At 37.3% G+C, this 23,126-nt stretch overlaps 1 protein-coding gene across 2 annotated transcripts in view; it reads right to left on the bottom strand.

The window, feature by feature from the left end:
* Window positions 1-11,151, bottom strand: part of LOC129269641 (WD repeat-containing protein 90-like) — a 57,346-nt gene extending 46,195 nt beyond the window's left edge. Inside the window, exons 1-5 of one of the 2 annotated variants that reach the window (XM_064105163.1) lie at window positions 10,988-11,151; window positions 7,732-7,829; window positions 4,177-4,320; window positions 3,249-3,420; window positions 1,701-1,995 (exon numbers count right to left, since the gene is read on the bottom strand). In XM_064105163.1, coding sequence (XP_063961233.1) covers window positions 1,701-1,995; window positions 3,249-3,420; window positions 4,177-4,320; window positions 7,732-7,829; window positions 10,988-10,997 — 719 coding nt within the window. In that variant the 5' untranslated portion in view covers window positions 10,998-11,151. Of the gene's footprint in view, window positions 1-1,700; window positions 1,996-3,248; window positions 3,421-4,176; window positions 4,321-7,731; window positions 7,830-10,705; window positions 10,781-10,987 lie in introns of those variants that run through there. The other variant, XM_064105162.1, reaches the window with a different exon arrangement.
* Window positions 11,152-23,126: the final 11,975 nt, after the last annotated feature.

Below are 23,126 nucleotides of genomic sequence, written 5' to 3'. Positions count from 1 at the left end.
AAAAATAACTTCACAACTCACCATGAGACTTAAAACTTGACATCCCACTGAAAATATTACCTCACTGCATGATTTTTACTGGTTACTCACATTACATGATGGTTACTCACGTTACAAGGTTACTCACATTACAGTTTTTCTTCATCATTTTTATAAAAAATTGTACTTTTTAATGATTTTGATAGTCATCACTGTGTCAAAGATTGTTTGAAGGAAGAGAATTTAAAATCCCACCAATTAACTGTGAAGAATTTTTCTCTCAGAAAACAAAGTCAGTTTTTTTGGTTACTCACGTTACATCACCTTAGCAGGTTGCAATATTCATTTTTGAATGACTACTACAAATTTACTTGAAAAGCTGTTGTGTATTTTAGGTAATTTGACTCTTCTAAACTTCAGAAATATATAAAGTGGTATGTTGTTGCAATAACAAAATGGTAATAAGGCATATTTCATTTTTCACTATTTTTCTTGTATTTTGGTACAGAATGGAAGACACAACTTTTGACCATTTTTTTCCAAAGTATACATATGAAAATAAACTTTTTATTTCTTGTTCCTGAAACTATCATGCATGAAGGACTTAAAGTATTAAAAAATTCAAGAAAATATTGAATTTGAATTTTTAAGCTCATGTCCACCAACCTGTGGAATTGCCCTTGGCCTGAGTCTTTAGATGAGGACAATGGGCCGCGCATTATCTACAATGCATTGGTTCACAAACTGGTTCCAACCAGATTTCGCAAAATACTTAAAATAGCGATCAAAATCAGCTCCTAAGTATTGCGCAAGTGCACTAGCAGAAATATGCCCAGTGTTGAACTCTGTATTCCTAGGGGCAAAGCCCAGGGAGGACAACATGGCAAAAGTTTACCCCGTTGGTCTCTGATTGAAAGTAGCGAGTGAAGTATGACATTTATTTATCTGCTAAAATGCCTTATATCTAGGTAATAACCACATCTACATGTATGTACATGGTTTGCTACAGACTTACAGTTATGCTTCATTGAACAATTTGAGTGACCAGGGGGTGTTTTCACAGAGTTAAGTATGACTTAAGTGTTACACTTAAATGTCCATTGTGTGCCGAATAAAAGGCATCATCGCATTGGTCAAATCATGCTAAGAGGACGCGCGATACTGCGTATTGATCAATAATATTGCGCATTACATATCAGCACTAAGCACGACTTTAAGTCACACTTAACTGTGAAACACCAACCAGCTTTATAAAAATGAACGATATCGATTAATACTTTTGATATCATCTCCAAAGTTTTAAAGTCAAATGATTAATTCAAGCCAACATCGCTTCTTGTGCGGGGGTTGTGTGTGCAATCATTAGATACGCATGTAACCAAGTTACACTTCAATTGCATTGTTTGTGTGTATCTAGCTTTATAGTTCTTGTCATCCTTCCATAGTTGAGGGGATCCCAACTCTTTGTAAGAGGAAACCCAGATTTCAGCGGTTCTATGACATTTGCTCCGGCGACAATTGCTCTGCTCTAAATTCCACACACTAATGGAATGGCCACTTTCAACCCTGGGTTGAACACTATACCCTACATGTACCCTAAACCTAACATAAAACTGTATTGCAACCCCACACCTAACCCTTAATCTTAGACGAAATTAAGCCCGGAGCAATTTTTGTGTCACCAATGTCAGCAAACAACGGTTTGGGTTGTTTTTCCTTACCTGATGTAATCATAGTGGTCGGCCCACCTCTCGCCTTTGGCCACCCTGAAGCTCATCTCCCGCGGCAATGGAGCAATGCCCTGCACCAGAAGACCCATGTCGCGTGCATCCTGCAGCGAGATGTCAGGCTCGTACTGCATGTCGCTGGTGAATACGTTCTTGACATACATGTTGGCGCAGAGACGTACACTCTTGACATACTTGTACTTGCAGTTGAGGTACATGGAGAGGATGTACTGAAGGTCAAGAACTAGGAGTGTCCATTTGGAGCTTGACGGGGCTGGGCCATGAAGGTCTACCGAAGCAAGAGGTGTACATGACATTGAAAATAAGAGAGACACTGCTAGAAGCGTCATCACAAATTGAATTTATTGGATTCTACATAGACTTTTGTAGCAAGATAAAAACACACAGGTTATGAGCTTACAAGTATTGAACTTCAAACCTAATTTCTTTCTTCAAGGTTGTTACTAAGCATGGAAATGTAAAAATGACACCTTATAAATTCAACCTCATGCCAATGATAAACCCTGGACCCAAGCAATAGCTCTAAACCTAGCTTCAGTAAATCTCTCAGTTACATCTTTAAAGACTTGAAACCAACAAAATTATCAATGTAATGAATGTTAGACCACAAGGGATCAATGGAAACAAACGAGAACCAATGGCTGCCTGTTTGCATGGAAGAGCATTAGGATACACATACTTCAGTTCATCTTTCTCCGTCAGGCAGAAGGGGGTAAATTCTGGCACACTATAGATTCCACGTTTAAATTAACACCCTTATGAGAGCCACACAGGAATTAAAAATCAACCTACCGCCTTTCTGCAAGCCACAGGTTTCTTATGTTATTTCATCATGCTATAAATGCAAATAAAACTAATTCAATCATTATTCACAGATGGTTTATATGAATGATCCGAGTAACAGATGAACGGATAGATTGAACCAGTATTGTTAGAGAGATTTGTGTCACGAGTGGCTATCCATAGTTAGACCACAACTTCGGACCAGACCAGAGTTAGAATTAAACCAATGCTCAGGATATAGGCCTATGGGTTGCAATCATACCTTGGAATAATCCGAGTGACAAAAGAGCCGATAAATTGAACCTGTATTGTCTTAGAGATACATGTATGTGTCACAACTGGAGTTAATCCACAACTTTAGACCGGAGTTCAAATTAAACCCGTGTTCGGGATGCTGGCCTATGGGTTACAATTATGCCTTTGAATGGTCCGAGTGACAAATGAGTTGATAAATTGAACTTGTACTGTTAGAGATTTGTATCACAATTGGCTATCCATATACATGTAGTTGACCCTTTCCACACGTACATGTACTTCGCACCAATGCATACTTGGTTCCACTCGAGCTTCGTATTTAATGCTCAAGCAAACAATGCATTGTTTCCCTCCCTGAAAAAATAATTAAGCACAGAGGGGTTCATGACCCAGAACACAAAGAGTTGAACCACATCTTTTAGACCAGGGTTTTGAATTAATACCATATTCAGAATACGGGCCTATGGGTTGAAATCGACATACCTTTGCGGACCGACTTGGAGGTGATCCTCTCGACGGAGCCCTTGCCAGCAGGGCAGATGTAGGGGAACTGGAGCCAGGTGGATGTTGATTTAAACTCCTTGAAGAGGTTGGAGAAGGAGAGGCGCACCACCAACCCATCATGGGTGGTTACATCAATATGGGTTACAAAGTACTGTAGAGGATAATGGAAGGGTGTGACGGACGGGAAGAATTGAATTAGGGTGGTCATAAGACAGATTGGGAGTGTGATATTGATTGATTAATGGATAGATTGGATTGATTGATTGATTGAATGAATGACTTGATTGATTGATTGACTTGACTTATTGACGGCTTGCTTGATTGCTTGCTTGCTTGATTGATAGATTGCTTGATTAATTGACTACTTGATTGATTGATTGGTTGACTGCTTGCTTGATTGATTGATTGCTTGACTACTTGATTAATTGATTGACTGCTTGATTGATTGACTGAATGATTGCTCAATGGATTGATTGATAAAGAATACATTACATTTCCAATTTTCAACAATAAAGTTACAAAGTAGGGGGAAAATATATATCAAAATTGATGATATCAAATGGGACAGATATGAGACAAGAGAGGGAAGGGAAACTATAAATATATCATAAATACAAACATTTATCCATCAATCTTTATGATATCTGAGCCTTAAAATTGACATCTTTAAGGCAATGTCACTGTTTGACTGGGCACATTTTCATATAACATCATAAATAGGGAAACATACTATTCACTGGACAGGACTTGTGTAGTAGTAACCCAAGAAGGAGCACATATATGATTAGATGAAATCGATGAACTGTCAGATACACTAATTTTCATTTGAAAAATATGAAATAAAAATAAAATAAGTAAACAGAAAATGGCCAAAGTGACTGTAGACCAAGTGGCAAAACAGACTAACCTTGCCAGCTATAGGTTTGAAGAGGAGATACAGGAACCTTCCTGTTAATCCCAGCGATTGCGATGATGTCCTTGGTAGCTGGATGTAGTTGCCTGCTGGGATGGAGCCTGTAATTCTATACACTGTACACTTCAAGCTCTTGTCCTGATTTAAAAAATAATAATAATAAAGCAAAATAATGCATTACTGAAATCTAATAGGAAGGTGTTTAATAATGCACAGCACTTGCATATTAATGTAAAAACATTAAATATACAGATATTGCCTACCTAGAATTTCAATATTACATTTCATTTACCGAACAGAGTTTACTAAACAGAGTCATATTTTTCCGCAAGGGATTTATATTTTGTCCAAAGAGTGCAGTGCTAAGGGAAAAATACATGTATTCTCCCGAGGGAAAATATAGCTTCAGAGGAGAAACAAAATGATATTTATTAAACAGACAGACAACGCAATATCTGTTATATTATATAGTCTATGTATATTCACCGTTAGAGTCTGCATTTATAATTATGGTTTATGATAAATTTGCAATATACACATGTCATGGTTGCTGCTGCTCTGATCCAACTACATCATTATAATTATAATATTAATAATAATAATAATAGGCAATTGTATAGCGCCATCTATCTAGGAACAATCTATTCCAAGGCGCAATGTTATTATTATTATTAATATTACCCGGCTTTAGCTTGAGCTGCCTTTCAGCGCTCATGCATTCAAGGAATTAATCCTGCCAGGTACCCATTCACCTCACCTGGGTCGAGTGTAGCACAATGTGAAGGGCTGCAATGTGGATAAATTTCTTGCTGAAGGAAAACACACCATGGCTGGGATTCGTACCCACGACCCTCTGTTTGAAAGGCGAGAGTCAGAACCCCTAGACCACAAAGCGCTCACAGAAATAATAGAAAAATACAAGTGTGCTTGACGCATAAACGCTAGCGCATACCTCAAGTTAACTACCTGATTGTGCAAACTATAAGAGTGACGTCATCTCAGTTAATACCGCCAATTACAATACTACACAGTCATATTCACTGAGGTGACGTCAAAATCTAGAATATAACAAATGCGATCCTTGCAGCTATGATCACGTGATGGCGTATTGACCCATCACTGATTCAACATAGCCTAGTATGCAATATAAAATACTTTTTAACTGAACACACAAGTCACCAGCACCAGTCGCACAGAAACATTACTAGTGCTAACAGAGCAGTAAGACCAATCACATCTTTCAGATAATTGTGAGGTCAAACGTTGAACCAAGATGTGAATAGATATAGAGCATTGTTGTGACATTAGGCATCACTGTGACATCACTGGTTCCTACAGTTCCAACATCCCTTTTCTTTTCCATTATTCCTTTTTTCATCTCCTATCCTTATTTCATTTTCATTTACTAGTACTCCTTAAAAACATGACACAGGGCTCCACACTAAACCTTTTTTTCTACTGGTCCAACCTGATCATGTTTTACTGGACCGAACCTAACATTTACTGGTCCCAAAAAATAAAGAAAAATAAAATAAGACTTGAGTTTATTTTGCTGTCTTTTATTGCTTATTGTTACACCCCCCCCCAAAGAAAAACAAACAAGCAGTACACACACACAACATAATTTATAATTTACAAAAGAGAAGAAAATATGTTTTGAATCAGTTTGATATAATCTTACTGGTCATGTCGGACCAGTAAATTTGGCTTATTCTGAAAAGTTACTGGCCCAACAGCAATTTTTACCGGTCTTGGACCGTCGGACCAGTGCCAGTGTCGTGCGCTGCATGACAAACATGTACAATTTTCTATATAAACTCATACTTGAAGATGTGCTTGACATATTTAATTCGTGATTTATATTCACTAAATATTGAAGCAGCTGGTCTGCTTCTCAAATAGTCTGATAATACATGGGCTAAACCAATTTGGTCTAACCACTGTTTGGTCTACACTCTACACTACAATTGGTCAAATACCCAGTTTGGTCTAGTTTTCGTTTAGTTGAATGTCCACTTGGTGTCATTTCCATGTTGTCTTTAGTGGTGTTACACCAAGTAGATATTGGAAATTAGACAAAATACATGTACATGGGGCTAAATGCCAATTTGACTAAATTGTAAGTAGACAATATTGCAGAAGAACTAGGATGAGAACATAAGGGCCCGTATTCTGAAGTTGGGTTTAATTTAAACTCTGGTTTAAAGCTGTGGTTTAATTATGGATAGCCAATAGTGGCATAAATATCTAACAGAAGAATATCAATGTATCAGCTCTTTTTTTTCTCTCAAATCATTCTTAACTGTTCCGGAAGGGTAAATAAGATGGCTTTCTTCACCATTCACGAGTTCGGAAAGAGCTCCGTAAACATAAGAAACATACAATGTAAGGAAAATTATGACATTTTTGGCTTTCCATAATTTCAGCAGAGTTAGACCATGGTCTAAAGCAAGGCTCGACATTAGCGGTGGCCCGGTGGGCCACCAGAAATTCACCTCGGGCAACCATTATTGAAAAAATATTAAGTTTTGGTGGCCCGAATCGGGCAACCAATAATTTTCAGAATAGCGCAATTTTGCTCCCCATTTTGCACGCATTTATCAACTTTCTACAGTTCAAATTGCAAGCCAGGTCGTCATGCGCCCTTTTTGTTGATCTACACACAAACACACACACAAAGTTGGCCTACCGCTATAGCATTAAGTAGCTTTTATCCACCGGCCGTGCCGGCCGGCTGGCTTGAGCTTTGCATGCTTGAAGCAGCTGTGCGCGCGTTAGCAGCCTATTCAGACTCGGGGAGCTGCAATACGAAATGTTGCTGCTAAGAAATCTTCCACAGAACTGTGAAAATCCAAGTCAAAGTCACATTTTACACCAATGAAATGCCCTTCTACAGACCTTTTTGCTAAAATCTGGTGTATCCTGATTATTTGCAAGCATTAAAAAGAGGAATCATGACCTCTCTTTTGACTCAAAAAGACAGATTTCCAAATAAAAATAATACACATAAAAACACATAGGTGAGTACATCACAGTCCCACATGTGCATTTGTATGTATGTTGTTACTTGGTTTCTTTCGAAGCTGTGTCTTTTCCGGTCTTTTCTAGCCAAAAATAAACAGACAGTTACTTTCATTCTTTCTTGTTTATAAATGACTTTTTAAACAACTCTTGAGAAAGTAAATACTTTGGGAAGGCATTTCATTAATATGAAATGTGAATTTTTCCAACATTTTGGCAAATTTAGGGAAGGAATTTTCTCACACTTTTTTTTGCCCTTTTATTTATATTTTCTTTCATTTTTTTTTACAGTGGTTAAACCATTTATACCCATTTATTCATTTTTAATGTTTTTCTTTATATTTTTCGGGCCACCAAACTTTAATATCGGGCCACCAAAAAAAATTATTTGAAGGTTTTGGTGGCCCGAACGGGCCACCACCAAAAAAAGTTAATGTGGAGCCTTGTCTAAAGTTAAACCTGAATCCCGAATACGGGCATTGGGATCAAACTAAGCAGTGTAGACGATCATGCAATCTTATTTCTTACCATGACGGACATGACCTCCCCCTCCTTGGTAGACTTTCTCCATTCTCCGATATTGAGATGCTTGAAGACATTCACATATGGGTGTTGCCAAAGGGATGCTGATGAAGAAGAAAATAATTGAACACCAAATATATAAATATGCAGTGTTGAGTCATAGCATAGACTTTGGTTTAGTGTTTCAACACAATCGAATCCATCCATCATATACATGTACACTCTGCTTCACAAGATACACCTGTACAATAAGATTCAGTGCTCCAATACACGCCACACATGGGCAGTTGGTGTGGCCACGAATGTCTTGGACTTGGCACCGATCAGTCTCGACTCTTGATCAAATTAGTGATTTGTCTCTAGCACTACGGATGTGCTCAAAAGTTAGTGAACCCCTTCACAAAATGCACTCCTTCCTGCTGAGCGTTGATTGTAGACAGAAACACTAAAATGTTTGGCGAGCCCAGAGAAAAAAAAACCTTATTTAATGTAATATTTGTTATCATATGACTTCACAAAAAACATAGCAGAAGTTGAACACTTTATAAAAATAAGTTCATTTTCTGGTGGGGTTCACAAACTTTTGAGCACCTCTGTAAATCCAGGAATGGTGAAATCATGTACGTAATAACGCATGAACAAGAAACAAAATTTTTCACCCATGACATCATTTACCAGGGTGACCAAACTGACCGGATTTCAGGGGACTTCCCAAATTTCAGCAATGTGTCTCGTGTCCTGTACAACCCTGTCCGGGATGCCGTTTTGTCTCATATTTCACGATTAAGAACACATAAAGCGGGAATATTCAAGCATTACCGGTATATATTTCCCATATATGCATAGAAGGGAAAAGGGTGAAATATGACATTTCTTGACATTTTTCTGAATATTATCTCAAAATCTATCACAAAATTTGATTTCTTTTTAATCTAAAACAATCACTTTTGCTTGCTCGCTTGCTCTGTTTGTTTGATTTTGTTTTTTTATAGATTTTGTCTCTTACGCCATGCTTAGCCCTTTGATAATGTTTGGCTCATTATGCTACTGATCTGGCCAAAGTGTCCTGTATTTTGTTTGTCCAAATCTGGCCACCCTGGTCATTATACCTAAGTTATTTCTTTTATTATCGGTTACCAGATTGTTTTGCAATTTTGAAAGCGAGTGAACGAATGCTGCCTTTTCTCCCCCTTTTTGAGGGGGGAAAAGGGGTGCCATGCAGTTTTGTTTGCAATTCTGCCTCGATGTCAGGATTTTCTGCCGTCGGTTAGACCTTCATCCATAGAATGGAGGTTGGTGCATGATTTTTTCCCCCTTTAATTTTTGGTGTTTTTGGTACCCAAACCTCGAAGGTACCCATGTTACCTGTGGCGGCAGGCAGCCTATGGTTACCAGAGAGCTCCAGGCTACTTTGCATGCCAGCCCGGAGCTCTCTGGGTTACTTTTGAGCTTGAGTTTTTTTTTTATCTCCACAAAACTTTGGTCTGCGAAGTTCGGTCACACTTTTTCAAAACGGATTTCCAGCACAGCACGCATTCGTTGAGTGGAAGAGAATTTTGAGATCGCGATAAACCCCTTGTCCTTCTTCACATTTTCATCAATGATTTTATAGTTTATGATCTTGCCATCAATGTGTGGTGGATATTTTTAAAATTGGTTATGCATAAATTTTGAATATCTTGAACAAATTTAAGTCTGATAAATATTTATGAAATGTCCGCGAAGTAAAGACATCTAAATAGGGTGTCTGAAGCCACACTGAAAAGTGTCAGCATAAAACAGGCTGATTTAGGGGAAAATATGGCACATTTTTTCGGGGAAGTTCAGGCTACTAGAAAAATGTGATCTGAATTGATAATTATCTTATGTTTGGCATGTATGGAAAGAGAAAATTCAGGGGCTTCTTTTGACAGTAAGGACAAGTTTATATGATAATTTTAAATAAGGATTTAGAGATAAATTGCAAACCCTTATTTTTGTGTGTGTTGAGATTGCCATTTCTCCATGCGTTTTCTATGGGAAAATGAAATTTCTGTTTTGCACAATTTTTTTCACTTTGTCGCAATTTTTCATTGTGATCTGGTTTCCAAATCTTTATAAAAATCATACCATCAGATAGAGCATAAAAAATCCTATTGGACTCTTTATGGACAAGTTTTTGGCATTAATAATAAATTTATAACAGCTCTCGGAAGCTAAAAATTTGGATTTGTGTGTGTCCATTTCTTAACTACACAGTCTATCACTCTATGGCAGAGAAATGCTGAAAATTTACCTAATTTCATTCTTCTTTTTTGCAGCCAATAATTGGATTTTTTTCAAACATGTTACATTTCTGTCAGTCTGAAGGTAATTTCTCTTCAAATTCACAAAGAAAATGTGAAATTTTCTTGAAATAAGAAAAATAATTTTTTTCTCCAGACACCCTAATGGCTAATCTAAACTTAGACAGCTGGCAGCCGTCCGTTTCGAGGAGTTTTTTAACTTTTTTTTTTTTTTTTTATTTCTCCTCGTACACAGACGGCTCGCTAGCGTGCAGCCACCATTAGGGGACTTGCAATGCAAAATCCCCCCGTCGGGGCTCTTCAATTTTTGTCTTTGATGAATAAAAATTTTGAAAATTAACGCGACCAAAATGCAAATTAATATTCCCTCTTGGCATTAATTGCCAAAAAACGGAGAAAAATCAAGTTAAAAGGAACAAAAACAGTGACTTACCTCGGCTGTCGCGCAAATTCACTTCCCCGTTTTATCAGATCTTTAAGTACATAAACATATGGCCATTGAGTCCCCTGTACAGATCGCGCTAGATCTTCGGTCTCTGTATTTGGTGAGTGAAGCCAACGGAGTTCAGCTGAACATTAACAACCAACATAACAGAGACCGAAGCTTTTGGTCTAATCTAAACTCTAAAGACTAAACAACATTTTATGTTGTTGTTTATCTTTAATGATTGAATAAAATGAATTGAAATGAAAACCTAGTGTCTGTAGACTAGTGAGTGACATATCGGGACCATCTTCACTTTATGTTTGGCGTTATAATCGTGTAAAAAATGACCTAACACCAACACCAAAAGGTCAACACTGAACTTGAAATCACCCACTGCCTCTGTCTCCGCGGCAAATCGCCTCAGCTCCCTGACGTTAATGCGTTCCCACATATTCAAGTTAATGTCAGTACCAACTGGATAATTACATTTACAGCTGAGTGTTAATTTCTCATCAAGTAATAGCAAAAAATCGTGTTTAGATCTACTTACCTTTCGACATCTTAGCATGGGAACAACTTATGTTATTCCTCAGCTTGAAATAAATTGGCAAAAGTCAACAATGATCAATACTTATTCATGTTTCAACCTTTTTTCCTGATCGATTGATTCGATCTGAGTTTCTAAACTTCGATTTGAATGAACCGCTGTGTTATGGGAGTGCGCCCTCTGTGAAAATGAGTGATCAGCTAGTCAAGAGAAGATGAGGGAATTGTCAAAAATTCAAAAATTACTAATTAAATTGTTCGCATTATTTGATAATGATTTGATGATGACGATTATAAAGTTAAATAGGTAGCAAGTAGCATACTACTATATCAGAAGGTCCATTTGTCAAAGAAGGGAGAACAGGACATACCGGTATAGCGGTATAGAGATGCAGCCGAGAGGACAACCCCACCCTTGCAAAAATGGAAAAGCAAGAGAAGACATGATTGAAAAGGGGGAACAAAAGATTAGACACTTTCGTCTTTATTGTCATTCCTATACTGCATGGGGGTGGGGGGGGGGGGTGAGTGGCATAAAGCGTTAATTTACGATTAGAAATCCGCTTGAAAAAAAACGTAAGAGGCTATAAGGGCTATATTTCAATTGAATTGAGGGAACCTTGAAGAGTAATCCCTTTCAGCAGCTTCAAAGCTATCCCGGGATGAAAATGAAAGGGGAGTCGTTAAGGTTATAAAAAAACACCGATTTAAAAAAAAGGGGGGGTAGGCATGACAATGATGAGAAAATAAGAATATTTCATATTTCATATAATAAAATACAAAAGAAATAGTGAGTGAGTGATGTCATCGGTTCCCTCATTTGCATACCGACCAGGATGTGCATATAACTGTTTTGTGAAATTAAGCGAAACTTAAAAACGTCATAATTTTCTTATTTTGTATCCGATTTTGATGAAATTTTTAGTGTTATGCTTGTTGGGTTTTTCTCTTTTTATTCAGATCAACTTTTTGTTGGGGTGGACTTGTCCTTTAATTAATCTAATTAGCATGACTTTTTGCTCAGCTGCTTCTTAAATGCAACTAGACCGGGTGCATTTTTAAAGGAGTAATAAAGGAGAAACCGAGAAAGTGAATTCCACTCTACAATAATTGTGCGGGGGTAGAGGGAATATTTATAACAATCCTTATTTGGTCTGATTATATTGAAGTCCGGGATTGAGGTTTAAGTCATGAGACTGTCTGGTTATTCTGGTTGTTGGCCTGGTGGATGCTTTGGAAGTGATTTGATTTATGTTACATGCATGGGTGTCATATTGTGTGTTTGAGCCGGTTACTTGTTCTACTCAAAACCAAATTGCCTTTAGATTATTGAAATGGAATGCTGAGAACATTTAAATTAATGGATAATAGAAAATGTTAGATAAATTCAGGATACGAGTTTGAAAGACACCGTTTCCCAAATCTTAGAATCGACAAGCCACCTTTTACTCTCTTTTACAAATGGCATTACGTTGAGGGGACAGAAAATCATGTGGTATATGAAAAATTCTAAAGAGTCTCGAGAGAGTGAAAATTTTGACCACTTTAAAATAAAATTTTGTGATAGATTTCAACATGATATTCAACTTATAATATAAGGCAAATTTGACCCTTTTCTTTCCTATATGTTTTCTTTCTCTTTATTTCCTTTTTTTTTTTGGGGGGGGTGATAAACATTTTGGCGGCCATAGCCCCCAAGCGCCTCCCCCATATCTTTACGCAAGTGGACCAACTGCAGTGGCAAGAGACCAATTGTATGCGCGAGTATCCGTTCAGACACGCAATCGCAAACGACACCTTACGACTGTTCGCGATCCGATTTTGGAACAAATATAATCGCATTTTGCTCATTTTCTGAAAATGTGAATGGAACATATCATTTTATTTGAGGTTAAAATTAATGGAAAGAATACTAATATAACCATTTTGAAAGATTGCAAGCCTTTATTTTGGAGTAAAGGCCAAATTAGTTTCAAATCATAGCCAATCGTACGACTGCTATGACGTCATTACGACTAGATATTAAATTTGCTTTTATTCTAAGAAGGATGATAGCATAGTCACAGAATTTAACATAGGTATTTGTACGATGATTTAGGACATTAAACAGTAAGATATTCCAAGTCTCAATATTAGCATCAAATTCTACTACGTTTTATTCCAAAATCGAGTCGCAGACCAATCGTAAGGTGTGCGGTCGCCTTTACGGCTACCGTACGCACACCTTACGTCTGATCTGCGACCCGATTTTGGATTGAACGTAGTAGAATTAGTTGCTAATATCAGAGAGTTGTGACTACCTGCTAAAATTGAAACATGGAAAATCTTTCTGTGTGATGTTCCAAATCACCGTACGAATAGTGTGACTATGCTATAATCCTTATAGAATTCAATTCAATTCAATTCAATTCAAAATGGTTTATTCAGATAAAAAACTTCCATCACAGCACAGAGCCGAATTACAAAAAGTTTTTACAATATAAAAGATTGAAATTATAAGGAATAAGCAAAGTGTGGCATATAACAACAAAAAAACATAATACAATAAACAACATATATGGTACAAAAAAATCAAAAACTTATTACAAGACAAAAAGTGTTTAATATGACGTTGACGTCAATTACAAGAATCACAGAACTAAAACAAAAAATACAAAGTCATAGATGAGACATACAAATTATGCACAAAAGTACCAGATCATATACAATTAAGGAATAAATTAAATATATGAATACACAAGAGATGAAAGATAAGGAGGAAAAAAAATATATAGGCAGAATAGCAAAAGTTCGAAGAGGGACAGAAGAAAAAAAATGAAGCAGCAATTAAATTTGTAGGCGGATGAAAAACAAAACAAACAAAAACAAACAAGAATAGCATAGTAAACGAGATGGAGTAATTGATCAATAGTGAAAGCAACTTAATTTGGAATACAACGTAAATATACACCGAAAAAAAGGACAAGAGAGAAGGGTAGCGACGCTACTAGAAAAAAAATATGTTTAAGTTATAATTAGAATTCAACATAGTGAACTGTGAGGATAAAAAAGTAGAATTTGTCTGTATTGTCATAGCAATCGTACGATTGGCTAGATTATGAAACTAATTTGGCCTTTACTAAAAAATAAAGGCTTGCGATCATCCAAAATCGTTTTTTTAATATTCTTTCAGATAATTTAATCCTCAAATAAAAAAATACTTTTCATTCACATTTTCAGAAAAATGAGCAAAAAAAAAATTTGTTTCAAAATCGGATCGTGGACAAGTCGTAAGGTGTGCGGTGGATGATCGGCCAGGCACACACTGACTATGCGATCCGTTGCGATCAATTTTCATTCTCCTTTCTTCATATTTATTTTCCCCTTTATTATACTACGTATAGGCTAGTCATATGGGTCCTTTGCCCCCCCCCCCCCACCTTGGCACTACCTGATCATGCTGATTGTGTAATTACGTAGTATAACAGAGTATAGGAATTTGGCATTTCTAATGTACAAACACATACATAATATACCAGTATATATATTCTGTTTATGAGAAAGAGGGGGAAAATATACAGGTCCGGGTTGCTGGTATCACGGACATATTCAGGGGCGGATCCAGCTTTCTCCGATGGGGGAGGGGCGAATTTTTTTCACCCTTACTTTCCCCGATCAGCCGCTCAAAATAGATTTTTGTTTGTTTCTTTGAAGGTGTAGTCCTAATAGTCACTACGTATAGCCTTTATTCTTTTAAAACAAAATTAACATATAATAATATCACAAAGCCTATGGTGCGAGTGCTAAGCGCGAGCTAAATTTTTTGGAAATTTCATGCATTTTGTCTTGAAATTACAATATTCTGGGCAATGTTTGTGATCCTGAACAAGATGCATGTGTAACTAAATAATTACTGCGAGCGCGAAAGTTATAATATATAGGTTTTAGCCTGATCGAAAAGGGACCTGATAAGGACTGTTTGCAGTTAACCATGAAAAAATACATATTTCAACAATCAGAAAATGCAAGCGCGAAGCGTGTGGTGAAATATTTTTGACGTTCTGACCTAAAAAACGGAATTCTAAGCACCTTTGTGTAATCATGAACAGGATAGGTATATAACTAAACGATTGATGCGAGCAGAAAAAAGAGAGATTTAGGCCTAAAAATAGGCACTCTATTCATGCTTTGTAAATCGTGAAAACTGGGCAATTGGGTATCTTCCTACATAGGTCTACATAATACGAGCGCGAAGCGCGAGCAGATTTTTTTTGTATATTATGATCTGAAACGAGTTAGTACGTTTTGAATAAAGAACACGCTGCGTATCTCAATAAACGTGCGTGTTCTAGATTTAGACCTAGAATCTGGACATTCTAAATAACATTTTCTATCATGAAAATCAATGAGGCGAACGCGAAGCGCGAGCTGAAAATATTTGATATTCCGATCTGAAAAAGGGTATATTCAAGCAGTCTTTCAAGCACTGTGTAGGAAAATTGTGAAGTGGATGTGGATTGCACTTAATAAATGATGTAGGCGAAGCGCGAACTGATACTTTTTTTTAATTATGATTTTTACCTATAGGACCGGGACATTCTAAGAACATGCGTCATCATATGAGAATGATGACTATCTACCTAAATGCCTCTTTCTAAGCGCGAGATGAAACTTGTCGATATTCCATTCTGAGAAAGGGACACTGATTTTTCAGGAATTCATAAAAATGTTGCAGAGAAAGCTAGAAATTTGTTGATATCAAGGCCTGAAAACTGTACATCTTGAGCACTTCTGTAATTTGCATGGGTAAATATATCTTTAAGAATTGATGCGAGCGCAAATCACGAGACGAAAATTTTCATTGATAAGCTGTCATGAAAAGGGGGTTTTAAGAAGTTTGTTATATAATTATTACATAAATCAAGATCTTTATGGAATACACAAAGAGGATAGGTACTTTACAATTTTGAAATAATGTGAGCACGCAGCGAGAGCTGAAAATGGTGATATTCAGACCATAAAACGGACATTTTACAAAGCTTTTTTCCCAAATTTGTAAATCAAACAAAATATTGAAAGTTCGATATCATGTCCGAGTTGAAATATGTTTTGTATATTGACTTTAAATTTGATATTTTAAGCTCTATATCAGTCTATTGAGCAAGATATGTATCATCGATCAGGCAATGCGAGTGCCGAAGCACGAGCGAAAATTTTATATTATGACATGAAAGATTTTTTTAATGAATTTTTCAAGTCTTCCCCTCATCTTATTCTATCACTTGTCTTCCTCCTCCTATTTTCCTTTTCTTTTTCTCCTCTCTTTTACCTTTTTTCTTTCTTTCCACTTTTTTTTGCTCCGCTAGAAGAGGGGGGGGGGGGAGGGGGGAGGGCGGCCGGGCCACTTGCCCCCTGGATCCGCCTATGCATATTGCGAATGGGGTCGGGAGGTGGAGGGGTATAATAATACGCCACGATGAAAACTTATGTGACTTCGCGTTCGATTCTTATTAAAATACAGAATGTGCGCACGACGATTACTCTCAGCTAATCATCATGTTCCGAGGGATCATACGCCTAACTGCACCACAATAGATGAAGATCGAGACTGGATCAGTGTTGTTGTCATTGTGACATTAATATTACACTTCACCGAGTACAATACTTGTTATATTGTTTCGGTTGATCTAAAGCAATTTCTACTAAATATTCCCCCTTCAGGGTCTGTGTATATGCCTGTGTGTGTGCAATACACGTCGCTCGGACAATAATATTGTCATCGGGTTTGACATTAACGAGGCGTATTCACCGTGGCGCCGCCAATCCAATGATAAGGAATGCAATGATGGCGAGCAAATACCCTAACTATCGGTGCGAAAGCGATTTCTCGTCTGCAGCTATGGACGATAGCAACGCAATGCAACATCATCGTCTGCAGGATATCAAAGAGACGAAATCACTTGGCAAAGACTACGGCGCTACGGATAAAGACCGTAAAATCATGATGGATGAGAGTAAAATTTCGTCTTGTGCGGAACATAATTCCGTCATGGACTCAAAGTGGGACGTGGTGACGACGGATGAAATGAGATGTTTAATTATTGATGATGAGGCTCATCATCAACATGACCAAGGCCAAGTTACGGCGGTAGAGAGAATCATGACCAAGATCGGAGTCATGTTGCAACCTCGATTGATTGGGAGACTAGGGGAGGTTCCATCTTCTATGACAGTGAAAGTAGTGAACAAAAGATAACCGATATGAAACATCTACAACTTGCATGAGCTTGCCTTTCAAGAGTATGAGGGCAAATTAATGGAGATTTTTCTTTTATATGCCAAGGGATTTGGAGTCCTCGATTGATTTTGAGCAGAATTATCATCGGAAAACATTTGGGCATAATACCACATTATCCACTTGCTCTGTCATTAAGCAGACTTGCAATAACAAAAACAATAGTATTATCTCTCTCAAATGGCCGTTTGGTGCAATTTTGATATAGGCCTATAGTGGTAAACTCGAAGGATGCAATATATCGTGTCATAATCGATCAGCTCACTGTTGGCACCGATGGTCTCAGGTTGGAACTTTGAACCAAGAGCTTCCAACACTCCTTGTTCGAACACACTATGAACAGGCGATATGTGGGTTGTATAGCGGAAACTTGATGGAATCTGGAATCATGTAGGTCAACGGTATGTGATTTTGGATGGCAATCATGTCGGCTGACTGCATGCATGCTCGGAGGGAAAAATGGAAGATTTCTTTGGAGTTGAAATCTGAATTGGTTATTCTCCCGCCGGGTTCTCCCGATTATTCTCTCAGATTTGGATTTAGTATTCTATATATTGATCACGTGATACTGACTGGCTCCGCATAAAACCAGACAACAATCAGTTTGGTATACTCATTTTTTCAGCATGATAATTGATATTCAATAATGTTCAAGAATGTATTGATGACTGATGAGAATCGGCAACGACATAGGTACAGATTTATTGATTACAATAAATAATTGTGTGGAGAATTTTGGACAATTTCGAGTAAATGAAAATGGAAGATTGCGATTAAGAGAGATAACAATAAATTACTTTGCATATTTCAAATCTACATACATTTCAACTTGCCTTTGACTCTAACGTCATTGAACACTGAATGCTATATAGGGATAAGAGAACATTATTTTCTCTGTGCATATATATGATAAAGATTAATACATGTATATAAAAAAAGTGTTTATTGACATAATTGTCTGCTGAATTGGTGTTCACAATGTCTGAGTCTGAGATAAAGTTTTCGCTTTGGTTCAAGGAATATTTCCAGTAAAGAATAATTCGTAATTCCAACATATTAGTGAAAGAGTGTAGTCAATGAATTTAACGCATACTTAAATTACTGTATCTAAAAAGACGGCATCATTTTCCCCTTCAAGATTTTCGCGTGCAGTCTGTAGATCGCAAGGCTGATGCACTCAACTATTATATACATATTTCTTGTTTAGTTCAGATCAGTGGGCTGATGATCTTAAATTGCTTTGATTCTTTGGTTGACCATGGATCGTAATTTTTTTGTCAATGGACCCCTTTGAATAACTCTTTGTCAAGAAGGAAAAGAAGTGCTGACGGCAGAATCGGTTACAAATCAGTTACCTCTGCATGTTTACCCAAACTGATCATCAAAAGAAACCAGTCTCGCATGTTTAAATAACGCTTTCCAATGGTATCTTGTGTCTTCTATATTATTTGCTGTAATAGCATTATATGTAGGATTGGAATTTCCCATGTTAATCAGGAAACGTTTAGTCCTTTTTTTTTTAAATATTTGTATTGCCTTAAAGTGGTAAATATTAACCTTTCAAAGAAATAATTGATAAAACTTTGGAATATTGCTGAACGTTACAACATGTATTCTTATCCGACTTTTCAATTTGCTCCGCGATAATTGCTTCGATGACAAATCTGCACCTTCATAACTAAATAAACCCTAATCCTTATGATTGCATTATTCTGAACCAAAAACTATATTACAATCCTAACTCCAAAGCTATGTCCACAGAGAGTTTAAGACCAGAGCAACTGTCGCAGGAGGAAATATCGTGTCACCCAGGGGCGGCGGAGCGAAGTTGGGGGGCACTCGTAACACATAAAACCGGTCCTTCTCAGGTGAAAGGGGCATAGAACACGTTCGTAAATTAGGGGGATTTGGGGGTATGAATTGGCACTGATATGAGAAATAGCACATGCTAACACAAAACGGGTCCTTATCAGGTCAAAGGGGCACAGAACACGTTCGAGAGGGGGCATATTTTTGGTTTAAAAAAATTGGCACTTATGCGAGAAAGGGCACTTGGTAACACCTAAAACGGGTCCTCCTCGGGTGAAAGGGGCACAGTATAAGTTCGTGTGGGGGCATTTTCTTGCGTAAAAAGGGCACTTTTTCAGTGCTTCAAAAAGTAGGGGGCACTGTCCCCCCGGCCCCCAGGATCGCAGCCCCTGGTGTCAACCATGATCAATAACTAGGATCTTTGACATTTTGGACATGTTTTCATCAATCATTTATAGCAAATGCATCATTAGTTAGCCGTGAGGGCAACATACTTCAAATTAAGTTCAAGATGCTGTGAAGAGGAGGCATTCACGCTGTGTATTTTTTGATGCATGACTTTTGGCAATGAAAACTTTACATTTGATTTAGATATTATTTTGATATAAGCTTTTAAGCTGAGTATATATATGTGCCGTTATCTTTTCTTGAAATATGTGTGTTTCATCGTATTGAATATATAAAGTCTGGAAAGCGCAGTGATATTAATTCATTAACCTCTTTTTTATTTAGTCGTGTAATTTGCTTTTATGACAATCTAAATTTACAACAATCTAATGATGCAAGTAGATTATTATAATTCATGAGAAGGTTTTATTTCACAAGAATCATTATATATAGACCCATATTTTGCACCCACGTCAAATTTACTCTATTGTTTGAGAAGAATACACCATATAGGCCCAGTCTATATGATTTCTTAATAAAAGATAAATATCACTGACTGGGATGGGGATGGTTTGGCCTCCCAGCCATGTCGTCCTTGAGGAATTTGAAATACATTTCTTACACATTCGATTGTCCATAATTTTAGCAAACACATTGAGAAAGTGTTCAGCTCCGCAAGATTTATCTTTGATCGATTTCCTTCTATATAGTCACCATAGCAATATATTTGCCTTGCACGTCTCCATGCACTCAAATCTGATATGAGCATTGGGCGAAAACTGAGGAAGTAGTTCGATGCACTGGAGTGGCAATGGGCCGAATAACGTACAGACCGCACGCCCAACTGTATATAAGCTAATTAAGAACTCACAGGATATCTTGTGTGTTTTCCATTTAGACGGTGTAGAAGAATTGGCTTATGCAATCAAATTTCGTTTGGCAGGGTATGAAGATATAGATACTGAAAAGTTATGTTCATATTTGTATTATCTGTTTGTATTTAAATTCACATATTATGCTCGTAATAAATAAATAAATCTTTTACATTCGCACAAATTTATAATAATGTCAAACTTATCATTTTGAATCACCTATAAAGTTCGGAAGCCACCTGGGTCCCGTTGCAAACAACTTCCTATCATGGTAACTTTGTCACCTAATGGTAACTATATACCGTGGTAACATCGCTTAACAGTCAATCAAAATCAAGGATTTCAGGGAATTAAGTAACCATTACTTAGATGGCAGAGTTACCATAATAGTAACTTTAATGTAACGATGCCCAGGTAGTGCTTTGCATTTCCACATTAACATTGCCTGAGATTATATATCTTTTCACAAATCTCACCACTTTTTTCACATTTTCAATAAACCCGTAGTTTACTCCCTTTTTCATTTTTTTTTTACCTTTCTCCTCATTTGTATTCCTTTCTACCGTATACTTGATCTAGGTCGTTCTTTGATCATAATCTTTGTCCTCATCAGTTAGATATCCGTCTTAAATTTCATATTGCCTATTTTGAGTGTCTGACAGTTTGCTGTGGTCGAAGGAAAATGTCACACTCGGTTCTGAGTTTTAATGGTTTGTACAGTTTGTGATATTATTTTTTGTTTGTTTTTTTATAAACTAAAATCCTAATGAAAGTTGCAATAAAATAATGATTAAACTTTCATACCGATTAAATGTAATACTTCATTGATTACTGACAAAAAAAATGTTTGTTACGTACACTAGTAGAGTGGTGTAATGAGCCACCATTTGATAGATGGCCAGTCATGGCGTATGGGGGAAAATTCATAAAAATGCTGCGAGAGAACGAAGTGAGGTAGCAAAACTTTTGACCTTTTTGATACAAAAGAATAAAATTTTATGATCAATGTTGACATGGTATCCAGAAAATAGAATCATATTTCTCTATTTCCCATTCCCCTCCTATATTTATTTTTTGGGGGGTCGTGGATTTTTTTTTTTTTTTTTTTTTTTTGGGGTGGGGGGGGGGGTGGGGGTATGGGACTATGGCCCTAAGCCCCTAATCTGCACGCCAGTTTGTTACACTGTCTTGATGATGCCTAGATCGGCGCGGCGGTTAGATATATTTTAACCAATTCGACCCGGTGGGTGTTTCATAAAGCTGTTCGTAAAGTTACGAACGACTTTACGCACGACTGGAATTTACAATTACAATTGAAATAAAATCATTAACTGCAATCGTCACTAAGTTCCCAAACAGCCGGAGTCCACGGTCTTTACTCATGGCACCCCTCGACCCCCGCCCCCCTTCCCGTCCACCTCTCTCTCTCCGTCGCTTTCTTTCTCTCTCCCTCTCTCTCGTCAATCGTTCTATCTCTCTCCTGCGCCCACCCCAGGGCCCTGGGAACTTTTTTTTTTAAATTTTTTTACTGGAGGTGCTGATGTACATTTGACAGGAAAAAAAAAAAAAAAAGTTACAATACAGAATGAAGGTCATTTTGGTCGCTAGAAATTTGAAAAGCACCCCCCCCCCCAAAAAAAAAAGTTCTCGCAAGAAAAACGCTGAAAATTTCGTCACAACTTGATACCAAATAACGAAGTCATGAATATGCAAAAGGAGGGCTGACATGCAGTGTCATGTCCCCATTTCTTATGGTATTACTTGAAATCACAGTTTCATATTTTCATACATGTATGTATGATGTCTCCATTGTGACAAAATAAGTTTCAGTAGTGATTATCCTACATATTAAATCATGAGCCAATCCATTTTTTCCTCATTCTTAGAGAAAAAAAAATTAAGAAAAAAAAAATCGTTCCCAGCTTTTTAAAAATTTTGTCTCAGAACAACAAACTCTGCCTTAATGAACGAAAATCTGAGATTATATATATCTTCAAAATTCAGAAACACTACTACATTCCCTGACTTATCTACTGATAATGTTTCCCTGAAGGACAGTGAGTGTGTACGTGACTTTGGTGTAATTGACATCAATCTTACACTTTAAGATCATATCAAGCAAATTTGCAGGTCTGCGTCATAATCATGGTATTTTTTAAAATTGGAAGGATTAGGAAATTACTTGACCGACCCACAACTGCCAAACTAACACATGCATTTCTTTCCTGTCACCTAGATTACTGTAAATCAATATTTTCAACCGTCCTCTTACATCTCTTACATACCTTGTTCCACTTCAACGGGTTCTCTTCATTCGCTCCCCATACATGACCGTATCTCTTTCAAAGTTCTCCTTCTCACCTACAGAATTCTCAATGGCCAATCCCCAAAATATCTTACAGATCTCATTTTTTACGCTCTATAGTACCTCGATCCTCAAGACCTCTCCGTTCATCGTCTACAATGCAGTTATCTCCTGGACCGATCTTCCCTTTATTTGGAATAAGCTACCATCTTATATTCATAATGCCAAGTCTGTGAATCAGTTCAAAACCCTACTCAAAACCTACTATAAGGGTCGGTCAATTGGAAGTACACACCAGTTTTGATTTTTGATTATTAGTATGCTTTAGCTGTGTCATTTTCCCCTGCCACCATGGGCGGAAATCCCAGGGGGGACAGGGGGACGTGTCCCCCCTACTCAAAATAGTAGGGGGGGGGGACACAATATCAAATGTCCCCCTTACTATTTGTGGTCTTTTATGATGGTGAGAAATACATCATTCAAAATCGAAATAAAA

This window comes from Lytechinus pictus, chromosome 10, assembly GCF_037042905.1.
Source record: "Lytechinus pictus isolate F3 Inbred chromosome 10, Lp3.0, whole genome shotgun sequence".
NCBI lineage: Eukaryota > Metazoa > Echinodermata > Echinoidea > Temnopleuroida > Toxopneustidae > Lytechinus > Lytechinus pictus.
This window is presented reverse-complemented; position numbering and strand designations above follow the sequence as displayed.